At 37.7% G+C, this 12,865-nt stretch overlaps 1 protein-coding gene across 1 annotated transcript; it reads left to right on the top strand.

Moving 5' to 3' along the window:
* The first annotated feature begins 3,603 nt into the window (after positions 1–3,603).
* On the top strand, positions 3,604–10,731 carry LOC128994456 (EARP-interacting protein homolog). Its single transcript, XM_054419032.1, has 8 exons — positions 3,604–3,944; positions 6,109–6,243; positions 6,756–6,965; positions 7,107–7,230; positions 7,782–7,932; positions 8,413–8,553; positions 9,168–9,276; positions 10,564–10,731. The coding sequence occupies exons 1-8, from the start codon at positions 3,897–3,899 to the stop codon at positions 10,729–10,731; spliced, it is 1,086 nt and encodes a 361-aa protein (XP_054275007.1). The 5' UTR covers positions 3,604–3,896.
* Positions 10,732–12,865: the final 2,134 nt, after the last annotated feature.

Raw genomic sequence — 12,865 nt, 5'->3', positions numbered from 1 at the left:
TTTACAGATTATGTTTATGTATGTGTTACTTTACTTACTGTAACCTCTGGCACCTCCTTTATTTTATAAAATAAATTTTAAGTAACTTGGGTGGGCTACGTTACCGTTATCATCTATTCATCTATCTTCAATTGTACCCAAACATGTTTTCCAAAAGAGAAGATCCCAATTCTCATTTCATTTTTAATGGTCTAAGCTTTTTGAGAATTATTGGCATCTTGCTTACAATGAAATATGAAATGTATAACAAAATGTAAATGTTCAACAACGCTAATACATAGTAATTTATTTTATTCACTAGCGCTTTCAGAAACAAGTTTTCCATTCAAAAGCGCTAGTGAATAAAACAAATTATTTTATTGGCTTTGCCTTGTTGAACATAGCTGGCTTATTAATTGGAATCCTTCTGTACTTCTCGTCCATAAACTAAAAATAAAATTTTCCACATAAACTACAAAGTACTCCAGTGTTATTGATGTCTTCCATATTACTCGTATTTCTCAGAATCTTCGCATTGAAGAAGGAGCACATCATCGATAATAAATGACCTCCACAACACAGCAGCAATAAAAATCTATCAATAACATTAACCCCAACTTCAACTCAGACATAACTCGATCATAACATAAAGAATAATAAACTATATGAATAATAATTATGAGGAACTAGTTGCAGTTGCAGTGCAGTCAAGATAAATATTACGACAACGACGCTAGTTATTGGTTAGTGACCGTGACTTTCTGAAATAGCTGCTGCTACGCCACCAGTTACTAGCGCATGCGCAGAAGCGCGGCATTTTCCGGTCTTGAAAGGCTCGCATTATAACTACGATTTAACCTGTCATTTCGTGTTTATAGTTTCGGTATTTCTGAACTTTCTGGACTTTTCTTTTAAACGTTTTTAAAACCTTCCTACGATCTTAATAAACAAGAAAATACCTTTTAAGCATTTTTTTTAGGCGCGGAAACCACTTCAAATTACAAAAACATACGGAACTATATTCTCAAAACGCGGAGCACATTTCTTGCCGAGGAAAAATAGCGGAGTGATATGGACCGCGGGTACTACTTTCTCTAGGGCACCATTTGTGTTGCCAACTGAACCTAAAAACGTGTTGCATAGTGTTTGAAAGACTAATTATTTATATGCTTTATAGTGACTGTAGGAAAAATATAATGTGTAACACGAGTGAAAAAGGCCTATGCTGCAGAGATCATTCCACACTCGCCTGCGGTTCGTGCGTAAACATTGCTCTCGTGTGCAGCAAAGTGCCACTTTCACCACTAGTTACACAAATAACTATTTCGTAACTAAGTGGTGAAAGAGGCACTTTGCTGCACACGAGAGCAATGTTTACGGAACATTATTCATATCAATTAGGAATGATCTTGAGTGCAGCAAAGGCCTTTTTCACTCGTGTTACACATTATATTTTCCCTACAGTCACTATAAAGCATATAAATAATTCAAACACTATACAACACGTTTTTAGGTTCATCTGGCAACACAAATGGTGTCCTAGTCCTAGAGAAAGTAGTACCCGCTAGTGATGGGATTGAAATCACGTCACTGATATTTTTCACTGATACTTGAAAATCACTGTGGTAACTGATACTCCAAGGCATCTAGTATCAGTGATTAACGGTACTACCCGCGGTCCGTATCACTCCGCTATTTTTCCTCAGCAAGAAATGTGCTCCGCGTTTTGAGAATATAGTTCCGTATTTTTAAAAGTATTATTCGCATGGCCAAAATGTAAACAGCTCTGTGGAGGGATCTTTAAAGGCTTCTGGGGCAGAGCCCTAAGGGATTTTGCTTAATTTTTCTTTTAATAACTCATCTACAGACCAAGACCTTTCTTTGGACACCCCTACCAAGTTCCTACGCCCATCCGTTCTCTCAAATTAGTAGGGACAAAGTTTCCAATCAAATATTTAAATTCCCCCATGTTAATCTTATGGGAGTAAATCCAACTTTGATGGCCTGTGGGGCAAAGCCCGAGGATTTTTATTACAGGAATTGGTGAAAGGGGCGTCTACACAAAAAATACTTTATTTTGACACGTCGTTAGTAAAAATCCGTCCATTATTAACGGAGGAGTAGTGTCTCGTAGAAATCGCCTTCACGTATTATACAGGGTGTTTTTTTTTTTTAACTTGCATCTTTATTTATGTAAAAACCGCAATAGATAGAAATATGCAGTTTGCGGGAATCATCTATTGACGTAGGGGGCCCAATTGTTTTGAATTCAACGTTACATTCACATTCCCCCCTTTCCCCCTGCCACCAACTTATTTTTTTTAAATAGCAAGGTACCCCTTGTGACATATCAAATGAAAGAGCATGAAAAAAGAAAATGTTTGATGAAAAAAAATTGAAAATCGGTTCATAAATTTTCGAGATATTCCCCCCCCCTTCCCCGGAACTTAATTTTTTTAATAGCAAGGTACCCCTTGTGACATATCAAATGAAAGAGCATGAATGATAAATAAGGGGTCGCCGGAATTTTATCCCCCTGGAATCTTACCCCCTGGGCAAAGCTGACGTCACTATGACGTAGTAACCTGAGTGGCGAAAAGTTTGCCGGAATTTTACCCCCGCGGATTTGGAAGTCTAATGAAAATAGTCAGAGCGTGATTAATTAGATTAGCGATGAAAACTGGAATTTTACCCCTGTCCATATAACTATCGTTTAGACAACTGAAGATGTACGGGCCGGATTTTTACCCCCAGAATTTTACCCCCGGATTTTTACCCCCCGGAATTTTACCCCCTGGCCGATTTTAGAAATTTAATGATTGATTTCCTTATTTCTGTTTTTAATTAATTGTAAACATTTAATTATTTAATAGCCTATCTTTATTTATTTTGTAATCTCAACTAAGTAAACAGAATTCGCTGTTTTATTTTGATCATATTAACCAACAGTTGGCTTCAAAGATCGAATCCTGATACTCGAATCTCAAAATTAAAATTAAAAAGCTGTTCAATTAGTTAATATGTTACAAATAAGTTAAGATAGGCTACTTAATAATAAAATGTTTTCTGTAAATTAAAACTGAATGAAGATAATTAATCATTCTCACTCATTTATATATCTGGCCAGGGGGTAAAATTCCGGGGGTAAAAATCCGGGGGGTAAAATTCCGGGGGTAAAAATCCGGGCCGTACATTCTAGGATTTTATAATTTGATGTGTTCTGATTAAATCCACAACCGTAAAAATATATGTTTAATTCCGCGTTTAATCCATCGAGCTGATGTCGCGAAACTCAAAAGTTCACGGCCGGAATTTTACCCCCTGGTTTGTGACGTCACGTTTGCCCAGGGGGTGAAATTCCAGGGGGATAAAAATCTGCTACCCCTAAATAAGGTACAAAATAGAGTTTTAGACACTAGCGCAACCTGTGATTGGCTCACACAACTACATTCTTTTTTAGTAAAAAATTGGCGACAGCTGATCCATGGATGGGGGATGTCTTCTTCTGTATCCAATTCCAATAGTCAATGCTACTACTGTCACTGTCACTGTCACTGTACTGTCACTTTGTCGTCTTGGCAACTTGTCATGTCGTGTTCGTGTATGTGTGTGTTTGTAGTTGATATTAGTTTGTAGTTGATATTATTTCAGTTCAGTATTTAGCAAAGATTTTCTTAACAGTACCAGTGCTTGTTAAACTTGTTAGTTTTTTTTTATGATCTATCTAAGTCGACGATGACGTTTAACACTTGCATCTTTAAAGTTATTTTTTTAAATTACAATAACAACGATTGAGTTAGACAAGACTTAAGTTAGATGACTGTTTTGGTACACACTAGACCTATCATGTTCTAGGTAAACTTATATTAATGAAGGCCAACTAACTTGTGTTTAATCTACTTTCTTTAACATTTCCTATGGAGGAAGAAAATAATCTTATCAGCCTATATGGGTTGGAATTCCCGGTGAGTAAAACTGTTTTTTTTTCAGCATTACTATGTTAACTATTCTGACGCCCCTCTTGTCCCTAATTGATGTGTTGCTAGCCTAGTGGTTAGCGTCTCGGACTTTGGTGCGGGAGGCACGAGTTCTTTTTTAATTGCATATCTTCCTCTAACAAAAGGCCGCAGCCACAATCCCCTTCGTCTGCTGGCCTACTAACCGCAGTTACTCCATGGCTGCAAACGTAGGAAATAACCAGCCAAACATGCTCTGATCATCAATGTTATGCCATGGCGATGTTATCCAATGATGTACAAATTTGTCAAATGTAAAGTTTACACATTGCCAATCACACCCCTAAAATGGCTTAAAAGGCCTTAATGTCCGCCTATTTTTGGCGCATTTGCAAGGTTTTATTAAAACGGATCTGAAAAGCTTAAAACAATGTTAATTCTACTGTTCTATATACCATTTTGTTTGGAAAATCATGGGCTTCAATATCATACATAAAACCTAAGGAATATTTGTTTCAAAAAAATTTTTTTAGGTAAAAATAAATATTATTTTGGAAAAATTGAAAAAAAAAATAAGTTCGCGCTCAATGAAATTGTATAAATTATAGGCCTATAAATATTTGAAAATAGCCACTTTGTTCTAAATTTTATGAGGATTACAAATATATAATAATACTAGCTGTAACCCGCGGGCTTTGCCCCGTTTAACTTCTTAATTTTCAAGATGATCTCGTTTGCATGGCTCAATCACGTCCTGGTTGAAGTTCGTTCGCTACGCTCACTCACCTTTAGGTTGGAGCTCGTTCGCTGCGCTCACTTTCCTTCAGGTTAGCTCGTTCGCTACGCTCACTTGCATTCAGGTTAGCTCGTTCGCTACGCTCACTCGCCTCCAGGTTGAAGTTCGTTCGCTACGCTCACTCACCTTTTGGTTGCAAATTAGCTGTTGTCATAAATGTAAAAGAAATAATAGTGCTAGTGCTGCACCCTGTTGGTAATCCTTGTAACTTTGATGCTATTGAACATCACAGGACAGAACCAACTTGTTTAATTGAAACAGCTGTTAAGATTCAATAATTTCATTTCTCATAAGGTTAACATGGGATGGGAAACTCCAGAGCCACTGGGGCGGAGCCCGAAAGGATTTTTGAAATAAGAATATGCCTATATGTTAATCGGGAATGTGAGCTATCATCATGCCAAATTTCAGCCCAATCCGACCAATATTTTTCGCGTTTACTTTTCCCATACATACAGCAACCACCTCTTTTTTATAATAGTATAGATAGATAAGGAAGTAGATTTGCAAATAAATAAGTTACGGGCAAAAAACAGATTTCAGTACATAGCGTTTAGCTAAGAATGCATAGCCTAACCATAGCTAGGAATCTGGCTGATAATTTACATCAATATCACTACCTACTTCTTCAGGATCATCAACCAGCCCTTCAAAATCACTCTAATCTTTTTATAATGCACCACGTATATCACTACTTTTGATTTTTAACACTAAAACAATGATAAACATAGTAAAACACATCAGTCATCGGTCCGAGGTTAACTAACCTGTTTACAAATACGCACGTCAGCTGTCTGCTACAATTACGATCGGCTCGGAGAACATAAAGCGCTTAGAGACAGACCTCTGGAGAAAGCTTAGAATATAACGAAAAGAACGATACCTAACTCGATCCAGTTCAATCCGATTTTGTCAGTCATAGAGCCTTCGCCGTAAACAGTGTTCGTGAGTCGCTGCAGCGACGCATGACACTACACAAAGTGTGTTACGCGTCGCTGCAGCGACGCATGACACTCGGAGGGTTAAACTTAACGCACTCACAAAAGTGTAAACATTAGCAACGCAGACGCTCTATATGAATTACAGGGCTAGTGCTGCAGCTGACCGGCCGGGACTGCAGCGTTGCCACAGTATACTTCGCCGCACCCTTGTATTAGTGGAGGCTTGCTAACTAAGTTATCCACATTTCCAAAACATCAGAGTGTAAACATCAGAAGATCAGAGTGTATTTTACCAGTGATCAACTTAATCTGTTTTAAGGTTGTAGAGTTGTATTCAATAGAAAATAATAGGCAATCTACAAAATCTGAAAATCATAGTAGGTACTTTCCTAGGCCTAGTCCAATAATATTAACTGAATCATAAATTTGTTTACAGAGCCGAGCTGTTTCTGCCCAGGTAGCTGAAACTGATGTTGTTCGGTTTCTTGTTGGCACTCAAACACTCAAGTTAGCCAATAACCAAGTACATCTAGTAGAGCTGAATGATGAAACTAGTGCTATAAATACAAAGGTAGGTAAATTAATAGCTATTTACATTACAAGTGTAGTAAGAGCGTTTTTACTTCACGCAGGTGAATGTTGTGCAACGAGCGGAAGCGAGTTGCATAATTCACCTAAGTGATGTAAACACGCTCTTGCGTAACGTGTAACATACAAGATTTTACAAGACATACCTGACCCGACAATATACATGGGTTTACGTACAATATTTTTCATTATCCATTTCACTCATCTTCTATCAGTAACGTTCTTTTACTAACAAAAGCTAGGTTAGGTAGGAAAATACTTTAAAGCATAACAATAACATTCAAGCGCACAGCTGATTTCTAGCGTTGAACGTCGTTGGCTCCATAGAGTTATATTTTTTAAGTTAAGCACTCAATGTTATTTAAATGGGTTTCTTTACATCACCGAGTGAGTTTTTGATACTTTACATCACTCGAGAAGTAAGGAAGCTATTATTCACCAATAAAATTTTGTTATTTAACCGACTAACATAGTACGGTACTTTAACCTCCACAGGTGTACCAACACGGTGATGGAGAGATCTGGTCTCTAGTGGCGTCACCTAGTGACGCTCAGCTGATGGCCACCTGCTACAACACAGTGTCTGCGGACGGAGCTTGTGTGATGCGTTCGGCTCTGTGGCGACTGCCTGATTGTCCCGACAACTGCCCACCGTTGCAGCAAGTCTGCACCTTCGACACAGATGGACATGGGGAAAACATCAAGGTACTCTCATTGGTCTTACTTGACGATTATCATACACAAGTATTTCCACCACCTTCTTCGTAAAATAATTAACAAAAATCCTCTAGTTAAACTCTGAATTCATGCAGCCATAGTTTGTTTTCACCATGTAACAATTGACAGGTGACATGTTTCAATCCACTGGATGGCAAGCAGGCGGCTACAGTTGTCGACAACAAGTTCCTGGTGTGGGACCTGGGCGAGGACTCAGCTCAACTCACCTCGGTCGGCACATTGCAGGCTAAAGGTATATAAGTTTCATCTGTTTATGAAGGGAAATAAAGAAGCTTTTCTTGATGTATGACAGCTTTTTTAAATTTTTTCTTTCAGAGTGGTAGCAATTTTTTTTTTAAACATTGTTTTGGTTAAGGACTCGGCCAAACTTAGATGTTAGACTGTTAGCGTAAGTATGCCGATATTGATACAGACAAAAGGCGTTGAACCAGTAGGCATGGCTTAAAACAGTTGAGCAAAAATTTTGTCAGAGTGTGTAGAAAACGCAGATATAAAGCAAGTTGGGGTCAAGTAGGCCTACTCTACAATAAGTTACAGAATTGTACAAAAAACCTTAGGTACATCAGAGACCAAAAGAGACTTTTAACAAAAATAGTAAAATGGTATATGCAAAACAGTCCTACACTTCCATCTGTCCAAGGGTCCTTTTTGTGTCTCGTCTGTTCAATAATGTCATGATGTCTGTGTATCCCCAAATACACCAAAACACCACACTATCCAAGAAATGATCCTTTACATCAGCATCCTGCTTTCCTTTCCCAACTGATGACCAGTTGCTCTCAGGAAACCCGAAGCTGACCACAGGCAAGTGGAATCCTCAGCACAGCGGGCTGCAGTTTGCCACAGCTAGTGATACGAGTGTGCGGGGATGGGACCTAAGGGCTGGAAACAAGCAGACGTGGGTTATAGAGAACGCTCACTCTCAACTGGTAAGGTAAGTCAAAATTTTCACTATATATATGCTTTTATACCATCTCTGCCCCATTGCAGAGAAACATTTATACGAAAACAGTTCAAAATTTGCATGTAACACAAAACTTAACGAACACAAAAAAAAAAGAAAAAGAGAATCAAATTGGTCAAACCCACATACTAACCATGCTACAATCCATTCCGAGAGGAGTAGGCTACACTAGTATGCTGTCCTACAAGCACTACCACCTGTATGTATTTAACAGCCCTTAAAAATTGGTTAGGATTAAATATTATTACTGTGATGGGATTATCCACATTCTTTAGAAAAAAACAGTTAAGCCAACCAGTTTTTATGTTAACTTAAACTATCCCCGTCGTAATATGCCTGGGCAGAGGTCGTTAATCCGAGCGATAAGTGAAGAAGGCTTGTTTAAGAGAAGGTCTATCGTGATTACATTTTCCAACTGTAGACATTATACAAGCTTGTGTTTACAACCAGGGACCTGGACTTCAACCCCAACAGACAGTATTACGTAGGCACGTGTGGCGACGACGGCTGCTCCAAGTTCTGGGACGTGCGTAGGCCTACTGAACCTGTCATCGTAAGATCCGACCACTCACATTGGGTATGGTGTCTCAGGTATGTTGTGGTCCGTACAGTTATGAAATACTGCAGAAATTTAGGAAATATGATGGCTGCAGAATCATTGGTTCCTTGGGTGGTTTATAAGTTTTGTTATTTGAATAATTTAATAGTCAATTTGTGAACAATATTATAGAACTGTGTAGTTAGGCTCCATTGCATGGCTCTTTTAAACGCATCTCGTAGGCTAGCCCTGTGAGTTTTGGCCAAGCTCTGGAAAAAGTTGACTCTGCAGGCTACTTACAACTTAGCCTTTTAGCAAATAAAAAAAAAAACTACCCAAGTTCACTCACAATTGCTTGTGCTTGTAAAATATTCTTTAGTTTACAATGAGCTGGTTTTTCAGTTTCTCTTGGTTAAAACGTTTGATTATATGCAAGATTTATTTACATCATCTTACATTGTCTCGGGTTTATTCAACTGTGATCATTTTTATTCTGAACCCGGCCCCAACCTAAACATTGGGTATGAAACATCTGTTTCTATTTTTAGTTAACGATTTTAACTGTCATGAGCAACAAAGTGGGTTGATGCATTTCAGAGTGCTGCTTTGTTCTATGCGAGTGCCACTTTAGGTTATAAGAGGAAGTTATTGTATTTTGTCTGTCCAGGTACAATCACTTTCACGATCAGTTGGTGGTCACAGCCAGCAGTGATTGTGTAGTTCTGCTTACCAGTGTCGCGTCCATCGCTAGCGAACCACTGGACGATGAAAGCAAGGTGTGTATTGTGTTGGCATGGAAATGTCTCATTTGGCAAATTAATTCAAAATAATACTCATGTTGCACCACGGTTTAAGTTTAGTCAGTGACAAACAAACCATTACCTCTAGTAGTAAAAATTTGTTGTAGTTGAGCGATCCATGATTTTTAATGCAAACATGATTGTGTTTTGTTTGATTTCGTGTTAGTAATGAGTTCGAATAATAAAAAATTGTAATCCGCTAAATTGTGAATTTTTTTCTTAGTTCATTTGAGGTTATTTGTGTCTATTAAGGTACATATCAAGTTCATGTTATATATCTGATTTGACTTCATACTCTATGCCGGGTCTTGGCCTCTATTGAACCATATCACATCCTACTTCAGAGTCTTAACCCTTCCCGGGCGGGCAAAATCGTGACATAGAACGGGAAAAAAATATAGGAAAAAAAAAATTATTTTCCTTATTTGCATTTTGTTATACAAGTATACATAAAATAAACACAATGGAACACTTCATACTGTCAAAATAATCATTTACTCGTTTTTAACTATGCGGATATATCCGCTACCCGCCCGCAGACGAGTAGAAAAGCAGCGGATATATCCCCCACTTTGAAGATATGACCATGACAACGTTAGGCAATAAATAAAGAACAATATGTATACAATAAATAAAGACAACATAGTGTTGAGCGCGAAACATGGAGGGGGGAGCGTAGGAGAGGTGGGTGGTGTGCGGGAGAGGGGGAGGTGCGGGAGTGGGGTAGGCACGGGAGAGAGGGGGGAGTGCGGGAGAGAGCGCAGCCATGGAGGGAGCAGGAAAGTGGCGCCTTGGTACCGCCAAACATCTGCTTACTGCTCAAGCACCTGCCAGTCTGTCTGAAGAGAAGGTGGACATATCCGCTTCCTGTCCGGAACATCAAAAACCATAAGCGGATATATCCGTCACCTGTCCTTTTTTCGCCAAGGTTAAAATAATATCTTGTGATGTCGTCAAGGAAAATTGACTCTTAAAGAATACATAACACAACACAAAAACAGGAAACTAAAGAATACCACTAGGCCTTAGTTCACTAATGCGACGGTTGGTGACAGTGCACTGACATGAGTGCTTGACAACTTCGTAAATAGCCATGTTAAAATTATTTTAATGCCCTTGTGGATGAGTCGGAGCTGTCACAGAAAACAGGTATGTGCATCAATATGAATTCATAAATAAGCTCTGGTAACACAACAATGAAAAACCTCCCACAGTGTAGCTATGGGAATATTAATAAGTGAGACTACAAAAACTTGTTTTCAGGTAAGACTAGACGATGGTGTGCTGGCAACTTATGACCAACATGAAGACTCCGTCTATTGCGTGGAGTGGTCGTCAGCGGATCCTTGGTGCTTCGCCTCACTCAGTTACGACGGCAGACTTCTCCTCAACAGGGTACCAAAGCAACATAAATATAGCATCCTTATCTGAAATGCACTCGTTTTTCTTTTAACCAAATTCTTCCATTATGCAGTTAAGTCAGAAATATCATTGAATCCCCTCTGGAAGTAGCTATTATTGTAGTCTTCGTGGTAGAAGTGTGCAGAGTAAGATATTACTGTCATTAGCGAAAATTAAGCTCCTCGTAATCTACAGGTTGTGTTAAACAAACAAATTTGAGTGGCCTCCTTTAACACCTATGATTGCCCAGTTGTAAGATGCCACAATATAGTAATACAGGTTTAGTTATAACGTACCTCATACCTGGTTTTAACACTGAGGGTTAAGCAGGCTTTTATGAGCACCATGTTAAAGTAATACTTGATAGAATGTACAATCTATCTTCCATCAAGGCATACCGGTCCAACAAGCTGGTTAGGCCAGAACATAACTACTGTTATCAAGGTCCAGTCCTGACCATTTGAATGAGGACGAGTTCAAAAACCCCTGTTGCTTTCATAAATCTAACGGCAACTTTTGACTTACTTAAGAATCATGAGGTGTTCAAGTTTTACAATGTCATTGCACACCCTTTTCTGTGTCTGTTGTACTCCCCCAAGTTTCCAGACTTATTTTGGTTTAACTGGGTTTAGAGAAAGTACTTTCACATCAATTTTCAATTACTGTTGTAACAAATTAAAGGCCTTTCCTTTTATCCTTTCTAGTAAGTTTGTGTAGCCTATGCCAAAGGTATTGTCCTTGCATACAGATACTGTGCCATGTTGTCTTGTAGCTGGGAAGGGACTACCGTATTAGCCTTAGACACCAGTTTTTAAACATTACTTGTCCCCAGAGGCTGTACAAATCTGTGCTGTGATTTAACATTGAGAAGTACTATTGTTGTAGAAGTCGCATGAGCTAGCCTCTAGCCAGTGATCACTGCAGTGGGAAGTAGTGTAACTGGCCGGTCAACAACTAGCTACGTGCGATTCATCCTCCCAAGACACAGCCACTGACTGTGTTGGGTTTGCGTTCATAACATCAACGTCCAAATAATAAGGCTATGAGAGCGGTTAGTAGCATTCTCCATGTCAAAAAAATGATAAAATACCCCTCCTTAAAAACATGTAAAATTCTCTTATTATTAGTGTTAACATCAATATTTGTAAACCTTTCTCTAACATGAAGGAGTCGGTGCTCATAAAGGCATCATAAAATAAAGGATAGTTCCAAAAATTATTGGATTTGTTAACATTCTTTATTCACATCATGGTAACAATTGCTAAAATAGTTACAAAATAAATATCTTAACTACAATATACAATACAGTTTCAATCTACTAAATCAGATCTGGAACTTTACAGATTGTAAAAGTTCAAATTTTGATTATCTAGTAATTCTCAACCAAAGGGTTTAGTATTGTTTACAAAGGCACTTCATCTATTGGGTCGTGGGAGGAAAAAAGCAATATAAAAATTGAAATTAAACTAATTACGGAAGCACAATTAGTACATGTTGGAAATCTTTGAAAGGTCTTATTAATCAATGTTTTGATCGTCAAATATTAGTTACCAAGCAAAAAATTTATAAATAAATATAGTAAATAAATAAATATTTACAGCTTTTGACACTTACCAAAAGCACCAAAAAAATATTTACTACATATTATAATACTCAATATATTGAGATATAACTGATAAAAATAATAATAAATACAAATCATACAAAATATATTAAAAAGGATAGTTAAAAAGTCTTAAAAATCTTAATGGATTTTTTTAACTAAAAGTTTGACATATACAATAAATTACTATATCAATCATAAATATGATACAAATCACTGAATAGATCATACAAAAAGTGAAAGCAATAGGTTTGACACAATGATAGTTCTAACAAGCCAACTTAACCCTTTCAGTGCTAGGCCAATAATTCATATTTTGTAAGACTTTTTTGTTTGCCTTTTAATTCCATTACACGTTGTTGAATTTTAACTGTCATGTTGTCACTATTTTATTAATTAGGCTAATTTTGAATAATAACACAATAAGAAAATATATAAGAAAGATAAATCCCGGTATTTGTAGTAAACATCAAATAAAACTTAGTTTTTGTTGTAATTTTCCTGGTTTTCCTATACATTTTTATGTTCTGATAGCATTATTTGAAACCGAAATCTCACAAA

The sequence above is a fragment of the Macrosteles quadrilineatus genome, unplaced genomic scaffold (assembly GCF_028750875.1).
Source record: "Macrosteles quadrilineatus isolate MER2022 unplaced genomic scaffold, UCM_ALF_1.0 Scaffold_5__1_contigs__length_97177068, whole genome shotgun sequence".
Classification (NCBI taxonomy): Eukaryota; Metazoa; Arthropoda; class Insecta; order Hemiptera; family Cicadellidae; genus Macrosteles; species Macrosteles quadrilineatus.
Note: the sequence above shows the minus strand (reverse complement) of the source record. Positions and strands in the feature narration are given on the sequence as shown.

Bases quoted from the DNA above. Each gene is read 5' to 3' on its own strand.
- LOC128994456 (XM_054419032.1), top strand. From the start codon at position 3,897: ATGGAGGAAGAAAATAATCTTATCAGCCTATATGGGTTGGAATTCCCG. The intron at 3,945-6,108 runs GTGAGTAAAACT...ATTTGTTTACAG, and splicing joins TATATGGGTTGGAATTCCCG to AGCCGAGCTGTTTCTGCCCA. The intron at 7,231-7,781 runs GTATATAAGTTT...AGTTGCTCTCAG, and splicing joins CGGCACATTGCAGGCTAAAG to GAAACCCGAAGCTGACCACA.